Source organism: Ranitomeya variabilis, chromosome 2 (genome assembly GCF_051348905.1).
Source record: "Ranitomeya variabilis isolate aRanVar5 chromosome 2, aRanVar5.hap1, whole genome shotgun sequence".
Lineage (NCBI taxonomy): Eukaryota > Metazoa > Chordata > Amphibia > Anura > Dendrobatidae > Ranitomeya > Ranitomeya variabilis.
Genome location: NC_135233.1, coordinates 848,873,465 through 848,890,678, shown reverse-complemented (window position 1 = coordinate 848,890,678; position 17,214 = coordinate 848,873,465). Strand labels below are relative to the sequence as shown.

Genomic DNA, 17,214 nt, shown 5'->3' with positions numbered 1-17,214 from the left:
GTAAAGGGATTAGATCTAGATTATTTAAAGAGTTAATTGTGTACCCGATGCATTTGTTTTTTCCGCCCTACCATTGCTTGTGCCTCCACAACATCTTGCAATGGTATAAGTAACTGAGAATTATTCATACTGTTACACCATATGGCTGCAGTAAAACTAGTTGATACGCTTTAAAATTAAACAACAGAATATGTTTTTATTTGTCTTTCCTTATCAAAATATCTGTGTTATTTAACCTTATCGAGCCAAGTGCTCCCCAGTGACTAAAAGTTCCAACTGGGAGTCCTTAAGGAGGGAGTCAGCCTTGATATGCAGTTGGTGGGAAGCGTAGTGCAGCATGCTGTGCCACTCTTCCATTACAGTGATGGACAACAAAATGTAACTCTGATAGACCGCATTTTAATTCATTGGGGTTTGTACTGGTCAGGGAGGCATTGTTGGTATGTGTTGCGTGATAGATCTGGCACTCATAGCTTCTGTTCGGAAGCAAAATGTTTAAACCCAGAAAAAAAAACAAATTGTAATAAGCTGAGCTATGACAGGGACAATTTATTCTTTGAAGCCTCTGCAGAGCCTCCATCAGACACCGAGGAACACTGTTTGTCACTCAAGCCTAGGGCCTGCCAGCAGCCTGCCTCCACCCAGCAGCTAAGATATCTGCCATGGCTTCCTCCTGACATCTGAGGCAAGCCTTCTTACCAGGACTGTGCTTCCCCGTCAGCTCCCACTTTGAGTACCCAGTTACCCAGCAGTGTTAGATTGGTAGACACTAGGGAAGATCTTTTTGTTTTAAAGCAGAGTCTACTCTGTCTGCTCACTCTCCCCAGTCCCACAAACTCGCTGCCTCGGGGTAATCCTTGACTCTAATCTCTCCTTCAAACCACATATCTAAGCCCTTTCCACTTCTGCCAACTTCAACTCAAAAATATTTCTTGGATCTGTACATTCCTCAACCTAGAATCTGCAAAAACCCTAGTCCATGCCCTCATCATCTCCTGCCTTGACTGCTGCAACCTCCTACTTTGTGACCTCCCCTCCAGCACTCTCGCACCCTTACAATCTATCCTAAACTCTGCTGCCTGACTAATCCCCCCCACTATTCCCCAGCCTCTCCTCTCTGTAAGTCCCTTCACTGGCTCCCTATTACTCAGAGACTCCAGTTCAAAACCCTAACATGACATACAAAGCCATCCACATTTTGTGTCCTCCATACATCTGTGACCTCGTCTCCTGGTACTTACCTGCATGCAACCTCCAATCCTCACAAGATCTCCTTCTCTACTCCCCTCTTATCTTCTCTTCCCACAATCGTATACAAGATGTCTCCCATGCATCCCACCTACTCTGGAACTCTCTACCCCAACATATCAGACTCTCTGCTACAGTGGAAACCTTCCATAGAAACCTTAGGATTCACATCTTCCGACAAGCCTACAACCTGCAGTAACCACCGATCCACCAAACCACTGCACGACCAGCTCTGCCCTTGCCTATTGTATCCTCACCTATCCCTAGGTAGATTGCGATACCTCATGGGCAGGGTCCTCTCTCCTCCTGTACCAGTCATGACTTGTATTGTTTAAGATTATTGTACTTGTTTTTATTATGTATACTCCTTTTCACATGTAAAGCGCCATGGAATAAATGGGGCTATAATAATAAATAATAATAATAATACTCCGCAGACCATGTATGACCAGCATGGATCTGTATTTCACGTCACTGGTTTCGAGCCACTCATTTAGATTCCATTCATCAAGGTAGAAAATGGTTTCTGTCTTCTATAGAACTGAATTTGTTGTCCAAGGTACAGTCATCAGTAGATAAACCCTCCTATTTCTATGAAGGATTACTGTAGGACTACGGGACAGGGGAGAGTGATGAAATACATTTGTGATGTAAGATTGGGGTTAGTTGCTGGTAGGCTCAATCGGGCCCTGAGAACTATTGTAAAATGAACTATACTGAATCCTGCTCTAAGCTTCCCTCATATAGGGAGGTCTGTAAGGGCATCACTAAATTGTATGTTCATTTTCGCCGCAGATATAACATGTTAAAATTGCAGGAAAGGATGTGTTTACCACTCACTATTTTATCCTTTGTACATTTTGAACATTCAATGATATTGGGGTGGATTTACTAACAAAAATGCGACAGAATTCTGTCTAGAATTACTTCAAATTTACATAAGATGTGCTTTACTGTTTTGGTCTACACTCACTATGAACTAGGCACAGAGTCTTGTAGGGGAAATATAGTCCTTAAAAAAATCGCACCATTAGCCCAATTGCTGTGGCTCTGCAGAAACTGAAGTGTAATTAAATGTGCTACTCGGGGTGCTTGATGCGCACTTTGGTGTGGCCAAGAGGCTCAGTTCACTGTTCTGCCCACTGGTTTTGCATTCCCATTCTCTTGTCACTGGTGATTGACAGGACTGACCCTATGAGTTTGTCTCTGGATTACTCTGGAATAATCCTTAACTCCTCCAACAAACCTCTATCCAGGGCCCCCATGTACATTAGACCAGTGTTCCCCAACTCCAGTCCTCAAGAGCCACCAACAGATCAGTTTTTCCAGAATTTCCTTCGTATTTCCCAGATAATATCAACTGGGTAATGCAAAGGAAATACTGAAAGCCTTATCTGTTGGTGGCTCTTTAGTAGAGATGATCAAATTTGATCAGTTCAGGGCTGATCAGCTGGCGAGATCCAGGATGCCGGGTTCCCTCTGCAGCTTATTCGGTAAGCGCTATAGCTTGCCGAATAAGCAGGGACCTGAGCAAATTTTGCTCATCTGTACGAATCTTGAGGACCGGAGTTAGAGAACACTGCATTAGACTGTTTGCCGACAACATCAATATCGTCAGGTTCAGCCATCATTAGTCTGATGTATACAGAGAGCTTTCTATTGCCCATTTCCCCTTTAAGGCTATGTGCTTAGTTTATACTGTCAGGTGGGACTGTCATATATATATATACCTTTTAAAAGTGACCTTAAAGAAAACCAGCAAATAGTATAAACGTAGTCCCAAAAATGCACTAGGTTTATCCTTCAGAATGAGCCACTGTGATCATTTTGGTGCATTTACTACTCAGTAAGTTCCTGCTGTGTATCTATTACACAGGATTAGTAAATCTTCCCTGCTATATTCTGAAGAACCTGATGAAGCACTGGAAGCTACAGTGTGATGTGTAAAGCCTGGAAGCTACAGTGTGACTATGGTGTGGCCTGATTTATTTAGCACATATGTTATTTTTTTATAACTCCCTTCTCATTCCTGACACTTTATAATTAAACTTTTTCTCCTTATCTGTTCTTGAATTAATTTCTGCCATCCTCTCCAAGTGCAGCTCACTCATGCTGCTGGACGTCCTTGTCAAGTCCTCTCTATCCTTGGCAGAGGCTCCTAGCTATCACTTGAGCGATAGGAATATCAATTCTTTCTTTGGCTGGGTTTCTTAAGGCAACCCTCTGCCGCGACGTCCGTCTTGTGTCCGTCTCTCTGACGGCCTTTCACTAAATTTCTGTCTTGACTGTCTGTGATAATGAGAAAAAAGAGAAGGGGTGTATTCACGATAAGGCTCTCATTCTTCGCATAGCTTTCCGGGCAAGGGTGAAAATACATCACAAGCTGTTGTCCGCTGTTGTCAAGCGTCTCACAGTTTCTGTGTCTTTGAGAATTGTTTTATCATGGCAGTTCACTCGTCCCTTACTTTGTGTAGACCTATTCAGAAAGGAGCAACACTTATTCCTAGTAAAAAAATATTCTTATATTTTTGACGTGTGGCGTTCCTATGACTTACAGATACGACACGGAGCCATTTAACAGACCACGATCAGAATTCATTTGCTCCTATATTCAGACTTCTTTGGGCTACTTGGTCAAAAGAGGAATGGTGGGATCTAATTTTTGCCATAATTCAACAATAATTTAGACTGAAAACCATAATAGCGCTCTGTATGGATATCTGTGCAGACACAAATCCTTAAGACAAGCATCACTCCAGGGTCCCGTATATTTGGTAAAAAAAAAAAAAGATGTTTATCTAAGCGACACAACTAGGATGCTGTTTTACATGATGAGTATGCTACATATTAATGCACATTCCACTAAAATAAGTGCTTAAAATACATATGTATTAAGCAACAAGCCATTCCGAGTCCTAGGAGAACGGCATAAGACAGAAGACAGACGTGCAGATTGCAAATTCCCGCAACCGGGGATGGAGGATTCCTGTTTGATCGGGTCATTAACTCTGCTGATTTTGTTTCTTTATTTCTGGGGAAATATGACTTGAAAAGTATAATACAATGGTTTTGCACATTATACTGTCATTTAGGTTAAAAAGCACGGATATAAAAACCAGAGGAGCAGAACATTGAATCAGGTCTATGAGTGGTTGCAGACGTCGGCCCGAGGTAATTTATAGTGGAGGTAATAAACTCCTTTTTGCTTTGTGTCACCTGACTGTTTAGCAAGATGTTCCAAACTTGGAAATTGGAGATAGGTTAAAAAAACAAACCTCAGAAAGTTTGTGTATAATCGTGTAGTCACCCAAAGCTGTACATTTATATATTATTTCTATACAGTACTATTGCTAAAAAGTCAGATTCGGTAAAGATGACACATAATATTGCAGCACATTAGTCTTCATAATCCTAGAAGATATTTCACAGGCTTAAAGGGAATCTGTCACCAGGTTTTTGCTACCTCATGTAAGAGAAGCATAAAGTAGGGAAAGAGACCCTGATTACAGCAATGTATCAATTGTGATGCAATCAGAGTTGTTAGATGTAACATGAAGCAGAGCTATGAAAGCTTACCCCGCCCACACTAGGCTCTCTATGTACATTGTCTAGTGACTTTGATAATGTCCTAGTGATAAAACCTTCATTATAAGTAAGCAACAGCACACAGCTTAATAAATTACACAGCTAAATTTAGTGTTTCAGCCCCTATCTCCTGCTGTCTTCAGATTACATAGCAAAAATCTGCTGACAGATTCCCTTTAACCCAGTTATGACAAATGATGGGACATAGCACATCATGAGTGGGTGTCAGTTCCCAAACCATGACATGCTATATCCCTCATGGATTTAAACTGTCATTATATGTAAACACACAGGGACAGATCCGTGATGACAGCTGTCAATGACAGGAAGAGGTGCGAGGTCCATGTCAACGGTCTCCGTACTCAGATCTCTGTGATTGTACAGGAGGTGCTGAAATAAAAGCATCTTAAACACAATCACAGCAGGAGCTTGGCACAGCTAACAGCCAAGCTCCTGCCGTAACAGCCAGGGACGATGCCCGCCCCTGGCAGATTAACCATCCAAATCGAGAGTGATTGCGACATTTGGAAGGTTGTGATAGGGAGGGGGCTCCTTCTCTTACCCCATTGGCAGCCCCATGACGAAATCACGGGGAGCTGATGGTTGTCATGGCACCCGGAGGTCAAACAACGACCTCCTGGTGTGCCAGGTATGGTCGTCTCTAATCCCACAAGTCTCCTTCATTGCCGTGCTGGTGGATTCCAATGCATGATGTAAAAACAAAAATAAACAAAAAGTATACATATTTGGTATTGCCGCATTAGGAACAACCTGACCTAAAAAACTGTTCCACTAGTGAACACTGTAAACAAAAATCGTGGCAAAAAAGTATGATTTTTCATCATACTGCTGGAAAAAAATGTGGAATTAAACACGATAAAAAAGTCTAATGTAAATATAAATGGTACCGCTGAAAACGTCATCTTGTCCCACAAAAAACAAGCCACTATACAGCTCCATCAGTGGAAAAATAATTTTATAATTTTTTTTATAGCTCTCAAAATAAAGCAATGCAAAAAACATTTTTTTTTTCTATAAAATTGTTTTTATTGTGGAGGAGACAAGGCATAACAAAAAAATTATATAAATGTCTTATCACTGTACTCGTACTGAACCAAAGAATAAAGTTGTCTTACCACTTTTATCACACAGTGAATGGCATTAAAAAAAACTAAAAAAAAATTCTTGAATTGCTGGTTTTTGTTCAATGTGACTCCCAAAAATCCGAATAGAAAGTGATCAAAAAATGTCATGTCTAAAAACAAGCCCTCACATGACTTTGTTGGCAGAAATATGGAAAAATCCTATCTCACAAAATATGACAATGAAAAAATCTTATTTAGCAAAAAAGGGGTCTTTTAGTGTGTGATAGCTGCAAACATAAAAAAACTATATAAATTTGGTATTTCTACAATTGCACCAACCAGAAGAATAAAGCTAATCACTTATACCGCACGAGGAGAAGCGTGAAAAATAAATCAAATTCTTGACCTTCTGTTGATTTGTTTATTGACCACAGTATGACTCGGCTTACACTTATCCTGTGCTCTTCACTGAGCGCTTACACCGCGGTTTTCATGTTAATCTCTGAAATACATGATTCAGAATCAACCACCAATTTCCTATACTGAAACCCAGTTTGGCTAAGATCCCACGGTGTTCGTCTTCTTGGATATGCATAAATGCGTTTTCTGGCCAGAGTTTTTTTCACCTCTGAAAATCTGGATACCGCCGAACAGAAGCCAGACAGAGTTAAGAGTAACTGCTGCCTCATTAGTGAATGAATTCCTCGAGTGTTTCATCCAAATCAAGCATTTAGTAGATTTACATAGAAACCCCCTGTAAGTGCTCAGCGAGGAGCACAGGATAAATGTGATCCAAAATGTTCTGTACCCCAAAATACCACCAATAAAAGCTTATACTCAACCCACAAAAAAACAAGTACTCACTCAAGTTTGATATCTGTTAACAGAAATATAGGGAGATTCCACATTACTGGAAGCACAAAGACTTTGGAAAAGTGACATAGCTCCCACCCAAAAAAAATCCTACAAAATATGCTCTTCCAAATCCAAATATCCCCTCCTCCTGGGCCCCCTCAGTGTGCCTTAACCACAGTTACCGTCCACATCTTTGGCATGATTGTAGCGAGAAAAGCCCACTTTATTTACGTGGTGCATATCTAGAGAAACACATGCTGGGCACTACAATGGCATATTTGCATTTTCACTTAGCAGCATCCATTGCTGCTTGTTTCTGGAAAACACCCATAGAGTCAAAATCCTAACTACAGAAATGGATAGATTCCAAGAGGGTTGTAATTTCCAAATTGGGGTCTATTGAGGGGGATTCTGCCCTTCTGGAACTTAAAGGCTTTGTTGTTATGATCCGGTGACCTTGGAGCCGCATGAGAGACTTTCTCAGGAGTAGGTGGTACCTGAACTGACCGCAACCCTAAACTAACACCGCAACTAGAAGTAGCCGTGGGATGTACCTAACACGTCCTAGACACCTCAACACAGCCGGAGGACTAAATACCCCTATAGATGGAAATGGGAATTCTATCTTGCCTCAGAGCAGATCCCCAGAGGATAGGCAGCCCCCCACAAATATTGACTGTGAGTATAAGAGGAAAAACACACGCAGGCAGAAAAGCAGGATTTAGCAAAAGAGGCACTTCTAGCTAAACAGAAAAGGATAGGACAGAATTCTAAGCGGTCAGTATTAAAATCCTAAAAATATCCACAGCAGATAATACAAATAATCTACATCTAACTAAAGACATAGAAAGTATATCTGCATCTCCTGAGAATCCAGCATGACTGAAAAATCCAAACAAAGTCTAAGCTGGACAAAAACACAATAAATTGCACTGAATTGCAAAGCACACTGCATGTGTGCACAGAGACAAAAAACCAGACACTTATCTTAGATGAATTGGCAGCAGGGCATGAGGAGCCAGAGAGAGATGCAATCCCTCCAAGTACAATGGACAACTGGCATGGACTCATGGATCCTGCACACCTAAATACCTAATAGAGCTGCAATCAGCAGAAACACCTGCCAGGATTACAACCCCAAGACAACTGCACTACCACCAACAACCACCGGAGGGAGCCCAAGAGCAGAATTCACAACACTTTGTATATGGAATCTGCTAACTATTCTACAAAAATTAGTTCACCAAGAATCAAATAGCCTCGAGTCTCGCTGTGTTGCAAAACAGTACTATACAGCCACATATGGGGTATTGCCTCGTTCAAGGGAAGTTGTGTAACTAATTTTGTTGTCATTTTTACCTATTTAGCTTAGTGAACATGTAAATTTGGAGCTAAAACAACATTATAGTGGTAAAAATGAAATCTTATTTTTCTTCACCGCTCAATGATATAAAATTTTGTGAAACATAAGATGTAATGAATATGATTATTGCACACCTAGATGATTTCATTAAAGCCGGAGTCACACTAAACATATGAAAAATCAGTCTAAGTCTCCCTGACGGGAGTTGCACGAGTGTAATGCGAGTGTCATTAGAGTACAATCCGATTTTTGACACCTAGCATCCGATTTACATCCGAATGCAGTGCGACTGCTGTTCTGTCTTCATACACGTTGATACGGTGTGCAATCTAACATACAGCATAAACCGCTTCTGTCTCCCAAAATAAGAAGACTGTTCTCTGTAGTCTAACTTGTTTATTGGTGAACAGGTGTAGAACATGCGGTAAAACTATAAGAATACAAACAACATAGGTAAGTATTGGGCAAATAATCACACAGCTTTACAATTAACAGGAAAGTATACAGTGTGATGCAAACTTTAACATGGAAATACACAGATCTGTAATAATCACATCTCCTTTGTACTGGCTGCTATACAGTTAATCGCATGTCTGTACAATACTGCATTGCAAGAACAGAGATATTAATCTTACCAGATATGCTTTACCAGGATAGCAAACTCAAGTTGGAGCAGTTACAGGAGAGCATATGAACATGTGTGTCCCATGAAGTAAACAGAAGAAAATGGAGTTTTCTTCTCCCCAGCATACCTTGCTTCAATCCCACAATGCAACACTCTATCTGCTGTTAATGACACAGGCTATAAATTCAGCCACCACTAGATGGTGCTATAACCAACAAACCAGCACATAAATAAAAACATAGTGCCCTATATTCAGTTAGGCAGAACACTCCCCGCTTGGCATCAACTGATGCCACTTGCAGGCTCTTTTGGCGAAAACAAAAAAACAAGTTCCACAACTGGTCTGAGGAATAGTTTACTCTCCCCAGCCTTCCACACTTTGACCTGAACCTTGCGCTCTTTCCCATCCTTGGGAATACTTTGGCTTAGTGGCCACTCATTTCGGTATGACAGGCTGTCTTTCATGAGTACAACATCACCGGTTTTGATGTTCGGTTTGTCAGTCTGCCACTTCTTCCTAGGCTGCAAGGTGGAGAGATACTGCTTACTCCCTCTGTCCCAGAAGGTGGTTGTCTATTTAATTATGAGTATTAAAGGAGTCTGTGTCATTCTTTCAATTAAAGTACTTTATTCTGGGTGTCTTTGTTTTTACACAACTATGGGGTTACTAATGAGGGCGTCACCACATCTGTATTTATCACCCACTCCTGGCTTTGGCTTGCAAGTACTGATGTAAAATACTGACAAAATACTGCTAGTGTGAACATGGCCTAAATGTGAATCAGTCAGTGAGCTCCTTTTGCCGGCAAAGTTTGTAAGTTTTATATTTTCTTCTTCTGAATTCTTTTATGCAGATATATGACCACATCAAAGTGGTGCTAAAGTTTGTCCTTTTAATTGCGATCCCACCAGTTTGGTTAGACTTTGAGTGAAGTTTAGCTGTAATGTCTTGCGTTATCCCTTGTGCTCCATAAGCGCTGTAGCAGCCTGTTAGAGATTGTTCACACATGTAAGATTTCAGGTATGGTAACAGCAGTAGGTTGCTTCCTCCCAGACTTTTATAGAGGGAGTGTTTTATACCAACTCCCCAACATCTATGACTGTAGCAATAAAGAAAGGCAATGTAGAAGCTTTTAGAGCTCCCGTTGCTGTCCCCTCTGGTGTTTTGGTGGATGAAATACTGGCCACTTTGCACACTTAATGTGTGACAATCTCCTCTAGTCTCATCCATTTAACTATTTCTATAGCGCTGCAGCTCATACCGGCGAATGGATATAGTGCATTGTGTGCAGCTTTTTGCATTTACCAGTTGCAGATTTATCACCACAAAGCCTTGTAAATTACCCATCAAACACACTGTGCATCATTACAATTAGGATGATTGTTATTTTGCTCTATTCCATGCCAGGGCCTAACTAGTAATTTCTGCTTTTAATAGCTCTTCTGTCCTATTATCCCGTGTTCTTGTGGCTCCACTTAGCTGTTAACAGCTTGGTACGTGCTAATCACAGCCAATATTGGAACGCATTGTGTGCCATATTCTCCTGTACCTCCGCAGTCCTCCTTTATTTATCAGTCATATCAATATAGTCTTGGTATTTAATGGCTTCCACTCCTACCCTCGCTAAGGTCTCGTCTTCACAAATCGGGACAAATGTATCTGAAATGGGTAAATGTAATACATTGTGCGTTTGCTAATCAAATCAGTCCAGTCGTTTTGTGATGTTTAATTTGCGTAATGATCGGATTCCTCTCTTTGTGTTTAAACTTTATTTCTCTTATGAGACTCATCATAGTTCTGGGCTTTGTGTGTCCACGCCGCTTTATCTCATTTTATGAAACATTTCTATAAATCTAACTCTCCTGGCTTGTACTCTTATGTACTCGAAGTGTTGACGAGTAATAGGAACATTGCTTGCTCCAGTCTGCCTTGATGGATTTTAGTAGAATGTAATGTCTGTAAGTGCTAAAATGTCTTTAATGAGTTAAAGTATGGGATAGTCGTGTTTGTATACATGGAACAAAATGATGAAGATTGGTTAAATAAACTACTTGGCTATTATGGATAATAAACATCTTTGAAGCTGTGTATCTTAGAAAATGTCATGGCTCTGCACACCATTGATTTCCTCATACAAGTGTTATCCGTGGTTTTCGCAGATAGCACTTGTACTTGTACCCACGATATTCTATGAGGCTGTGCAAATGTCCAATTTTTTTCCTCGGACCAAGTTTTCGCGTAAAAAATCGGAGACATGTCCATGTGTTAGATAAAATACAGCAATTCAATATGGATGGGTCTGTGAAAAAAATCAGAGCGCACTCGGATGACATCCGTGTGTTTTCCGATTAGGGACTGACAGAATGAGGATGGTGGAGAACCTTTTTTTTTCTCTCTCCATGTCCCAGAAAAGTTGTATCTACTCTGATCAAACTCTGATCCAAATAATCGAATGTGGAGCAATCTGTCATGTGAACCTACATACTGATATTTCCGGTGTTGGAAAAACAGTAGCGGAGATATCAGTGTCTGTGTACGTGTGTGTAATACTTGTTGCGTGCATGTGGCAACCTTGTGCCGCATCAGTACCACACGTACTGGCCCCTGGGAAGCAGCGGTACTGTTTGCGCTGCTTCCCAGTGGCGGGTGCTGAAGACCGCTGTCATCATTCTCCTGTGCTCTGCCGGCGATCAGCGCGAGTGCAAATTTTCTATCCAGAAACTCTACTGCTTATTCTCCCCATATGCACAAACCCTTAGAGTCGGTTCACACAACGTCTTTTTCAGGCAGATACGTTCCGTATCCTGCCTGAAAAATGTTAAAAGAATGAGTATATGACCTGCAATGTAAAAAATGACTCGCTGTGTGTGTCTTTTGAGCTTTTGTTAAAACGCTTCAAGTTTTCATAGCTGTGAAGCCATTAAAAGAAGTGACCTGACCTTTAATTTTGTTTATGCACCTAAATTCTTATCAAATCATACAACATTTGGGCATCCAATGCATGCAAGTCGTGTTTTAGGTGGCCAATCCAAGCCAGATTTTGGCCATGCCGCAAAGAATAGATATCAGCATTGATGATGAGCATGCACTTTAGTTCACGAAAAAGCTTTGCATTAGCAGCGAGCAATCGGCTGTGCATCAAGAACACTCTTGAGTGTCAGCCTTGGATTTCTGCCATTGATCACCCTGTTAAATACATTTTGGAATTTCAGTATGCAAACCAAGGCTTGTGAACATAGCCTAGTGTAAGTGACGTTATCTTTATATTTTTACTTTTTTTTTCAGGGCTTATTTGTTATGAAGTAATTCCTGTTGTTCATCCTCTGGATTCTCTATATACGAATTCCAAAAATTGTTCTAAAATGAATTCCTCTCCAGCTCCATTGTCTGTAGATAAGGTTCAGTTAACTCTAGCTTAAAATGGCATATGCTATTTTAGCAGTAGGGAATGCCATAACCGATGCATTTTATCTTTTTTCTTTGCTGTTAAATCAGCAAGTTCTAGTGGTGCCAGTATTATCCTCTGGAAGACAACTCCTACAACTGATGCTTGCTAACAGGATGCCATTCTCTTCCATGAGAGAGTGAGAACGAAAGAGGAAAAAAACGGTTAATCAATTCAGTTTTCTGTTTTTTTGCAATGCCTTATACAACTGAATAAGCTATGCGGACCTAAATTTTTTATTTTTTTTGGCCACATGACCCACCTCTTCAGAGAGATACACCTAAAGCTGCCACTTGGGCATTTGTTCGTTGATGTGGATGCTGATTTCAGTCCACACACTGCCACCATAATAATTTGAAGCAAGGCCACAAAACGGACTTTAGGGGTATCATAAGATATGAGCAAAATGTTTTGCATTTTTTCCCTATTTCCAGGTACGTTAAAGTGCAGGATCTTGGCTGGTGACCTAATCTGGATGGGGGTTTCACCAACAGCGGGGGCCTATTACACTGGTCAACGCAATTTTTCTGGCAAAAGGTTTTAAAACACATTTTAAGTCAATTTTGGCTGCTGATTATGAATATGAACTCTTTTTTTGGCTATCACAATCAGGATTTCGAGATATTTTAAATTTTTGATGAAAATTACTCCTAATGTTTTATGATAAAAACACACGATTTTTGGTACTATATTTTGTATATTTTAATCAAGGAATAACAAAGATTACAAAGTTTATGTACAGCAAATCAAATATACTTACAGAATTAAACTACAAAATATAAAAACACATATATATGGCACCCAGATGAATGGCAAATGGCAGTTATTTGAACTTTCTTTTCTTGGCTGATCTGTGATGTACAGCTTCTGGGTTGTCTCTCATCAAGCTCCAGCAATAGTCAGCCATCATATGTGAGTCCCACCGGCCTTGATACCGTTCTTCCATTGTTTTAATGTCCTGATGAAAACGCTCCTCTTGTTCCTCGCTCACATCCCCAAAGTTCTCTAGAAAAAAAGTCCAAATGGCTGTGTAAATAGTGAATCTTGATACTCATTCTACATCCAAGATTTCGCAGACTCATTAGTAGCTCTTCCACAATCTCTTCATAGTTGTCTGCTTTCTTATTCCCTAGACAATTCTGCACCACATTACAAAATGCATTCCAAGCTCTTTCTTCTGTCTCATTCATTGATGTGATAAAATTTGGGTCTCTCATAACTGTTCTTATTTGAGGTCCATCAAATATTCCAGCCTTTTTCTTCTCTTCACTAAGACCAAGTAAAGTTGAACATGTATAGTTAAAGCATTCTCCACTGTGATTGAGAGCCTTGACGAACTGCTTCATCAATCCAAGTTTTATGTGTAAGGGATGAAAGACAATGTCCTTCCTATCCACTAGAGGATCATGGATGACATTCTTATCGCCAGATGCCTAACTCTGTCGCTGAGGCTATTCAGTTTTCACCAATGCTCTTCTGTAGCTCTACTGTCCCAGTAGCACAGAAAACAAGGGTGTTAGCATAACAAATGGGAATTATGCATGTTCATAGAAAACAAAGATATTCTCACACTTATTGGGAGACTAAATGAAAACTAAATTTACCTTAGTGAACCGTATAAACCGGCACTTTTCATACACTACTTATATTTATCATGGAATTCATGAAAATGGGTCTGTACCTGTAGCACAAAAACATGATGTGATAGAGAAATTATAAGATCAGATTTGAATTCAGCACCCTGAAATTAGTCTAAAACTGTTCTTAAAGTCCATGCCAGAATTTTTGTTTTTGTAGACCAGTGTTATTTTCCTGATTGATATAGACATTCACTCTAGGCAGAGCCATGCTCAGCATCTTCTGTGTTGCAGTACTACCTAGAGAACATGTAATAACTGGTATAAGTAAAAAAAAAAATAGCCATTGGTCGTTCTGGAGCTTCCACATGATACCTTTCCTTCCGACGGGAAGACACCTATCTTGTATGTTAATTTAGGCTAACGATATATACTTTGTATATTTTCACAGGAAAACTCTTTTTACCAGCAAAGATTACTTCAAAAGGAGGCAACCCATGGATGTCTGTCATCTTGTCCTGGTTCTTGGTTCAGGTACAATTTTTAATGATGTTTTGCAAGTTGACTATGACATTGAATGAGTTCATATAACTATGCAGAATGGATATATTGATACTAAAACTTGCCTATATACTGTATCTACAGTGCTCAGCAGGAATGAATACACTAAGATATATTCAACATCTCACTTAGCGCAAAAACAATTACCAAAATTTTGACAAGACTGAGTTCTTAGAACATTTTTCTAACATATAGCATGACAGTACGGTTAATAATATAATTTTCATTACAAAATCTTTGGTTTTACTCAAATTAATGGATGCAAAAATAAATACACCCCACATCAAAATCTACTACATCTAGTTTATTGTATGACCTCTATAATCTTTAAGGACAGCACACACTCTTCCAGTCATGGAATGAACAAGTTGCCAACATATTGCAGTATCTACAGTGGGAAAATAAGTATTTGATCCCTTGTTGATTTTGTAAGTTTGCCCACTGGCAAAGACATGAACAGTCTATAATTTTAAGGGTAGGTTGAGAGATAGAATATCAAAAATAAAATCCAGAAAATCACATTGTATAAATTATATAAATTTAATGATTTAGAGATGATCTAAAAAGAGGAGTGGACCAAAATTCCTCCTGACATGTGCACAAACCTCATCTTCAACTACAAAAAATGTCTGACTGCTGTGCTTGCCAGCAACTGTTTTGCCACCAAGTACTAAGTCTTGTTTGCCAGAGGGATCAAATACTTATTTCTAACTGCAAAATGCAATTAAATGTATATAATTTATACAATATGATTTTCTGGATTTTATTTTTAATATTCTATGTCTCAATGTTAAAATTAACCTACCCTTAAAATTATAGACTGTTCATGTATTTGTTAGTGGGCAAACTTACAAAATCAGCAAGGGATCAAATACTTATTACCCCCACTGTATATTTTTCCATTCAAGAACGACCTCTTTTAAAACCTGGATGCTGGAGAATGAAGCTCAACTTGTCTTATCAGAGCAGAATTTCCCAGAGGTGTTCAGTTGGGTTCAAATCAGGAGATACTAGGCTACTGAATCACTTTCACCCTGTTCTACTTCAGAAATGCAACAGATGTTTATTTTGGATCATTGTCATGTTGGAAAGTGAATGTCTACTAAGTCCACGGAGTGATGATAGCATCTTCTTTTTCAAAATACATCCTCAGAGTACAAATAGAACAGATTACATCTGTGAATTCATGATATCATCAATGCAATGAAATGTAGCTCCCCTACACTTGCAGCACTCAATCAAGGACACTACCACCACCATGTTTCACTGTAGGCTTCATGCAATTAGAAAAAATGCATGTCTACCAGGTGCACAGAGTGATCATAGCATCTTCTTTTTAATACAGAGCAGTAAATCTGTGAATTCATGATGCCCACCAATGAAATGTAGCTCCCCGACAGCAGCAGCACTCATGCAGTCCCACCTAAGAACACTGCCACCACCATATTTGACTTTAGACTTCATGGATTTAGAAAAAATGCATGTCTACCAAGGGCACAGATTGATAATAGCGAAATTAGTCAATACTTTTTTATGCCCCAAAATTATATCCATTAAAACTAAAAACAATGTTATGGGTCTTGAAATGCAGTGACAAAAAAGCATTTGATTGTACAAAGTAGTAAAACTCGGCAAAAAAACATATACATATAATTGTAACAGCTATAAAACATGACACATGAATGTCGTAAAAGAAATTCCAGAAAACAATGGTAAAACTGCAGGATTTTTTTAAAATCACCCCTAAAACCTCCCACAGACAGACTCCTCCCCCCCAAAAATAAAATTGTTTTATAGATTTTATGTTCCATAAATAGGTGCCACTAAATAAATACAACTTATTAAAAAAATCCCTAATTTGTTTTTGTTCCGCCTTTTTTTTTTGTTTTAAACAAGAGATTTAGAATATTTGCTCTATTTTCGCATGTTAAACTGAATCACTAAATGAGCTGTTTAACATGACATAATTAATAGTAATTCTGCCTGATTAACGCTTTGTTGGCTGCCCCCAGCCTCATCCTCTCCTCCCAAGCTATGGGTCAGTGTTTGCCGAGTACAGCTCTATCACAGTCTATACTCATCATTTACTTCCGACAGCCTGGGATCGATTACGTAGATCAGTGATGTTCAGGCAGGGTGTCCTGACAACCCACTGGTCACACTGCGCTGCTGTGGAAATCTATCATAGGTATATTCCAAGGGCTAAAGAAAACACAGCTGATAAAATTGCTGGAACTGAAGAGAAAAGCAAAATGAAATGGAATCTCGCAAATCAGCAGCCGGGTACAGAGAGAGGAGCTTTATTGGAAAAAAATGCTAATGTGGGAAAGTGTGTTATATTACTGTCTTGCTGCATTTAGCCCATTTAGATTATTTATTCCTTTGATTGTATTTTTATTGTAATGCTTGTAAGAGAAATAAATAAACCCTTGTGTACCTGGTGTTGCTGTACAGATAAATAATATGCATGTGAACAAATCGTTTGCACTGAACAGAAACCTCACAAATGAATATAGTAGCTGAAAAAGACACACGACTCAGTATTACTGCTGCAAACATTATGGCCTCTAGGTATCGGGATATTTATATATCTGTTATCATTATGTCCTACCCACTGCACTTAATTTAATGGATTATTTCACATAATATTATGTCTGGGATTTGCGAAAGGAGATTGTAGAATTACGTGCTGCTTCTTTCTTCAATCCTTGACCTGGTCTAAACTGGAGATCCCCTCTGCTGTCTGTGGTTCCCCTTTGGACCAAGTTGTTTTTTTTTTTTTAACTTCTGCTTCCTCACTTGCATAAGATACTACAAGGGAAGTGCTTTTGAAAGCGCATGTATGTTATAGTAGTCCTGTGCTGTACTA

The 17,214-nt window shown here is 39.5% G+C and overlaps 1 protein-coding gene across 2 annotated transcripts in view; it reads left to right on the top strand.

Annotated features, from left to right (window-relative positions):
* The window catches only part of LOC143808011 (solute carrier family 12 member 9-like), a 349,348-nt gene that overhangs the window by 221,275 nt on the left and 110,859 nt on the right, over nt 1-17,214 (top strand). For both annotated transcript variants that reach the window (XM_077290205.1, XM_077290206.1), the window contains exon 8: nt 14,236-14,318. In XM_077290205.1, coding sequence (XP_077146320.1) covers nt 14,236-14,318 — 83 coding nt within the window. The remainder of the gene's footprint in view (nt 1-14,235; nt 14,319-17,214) is intronic.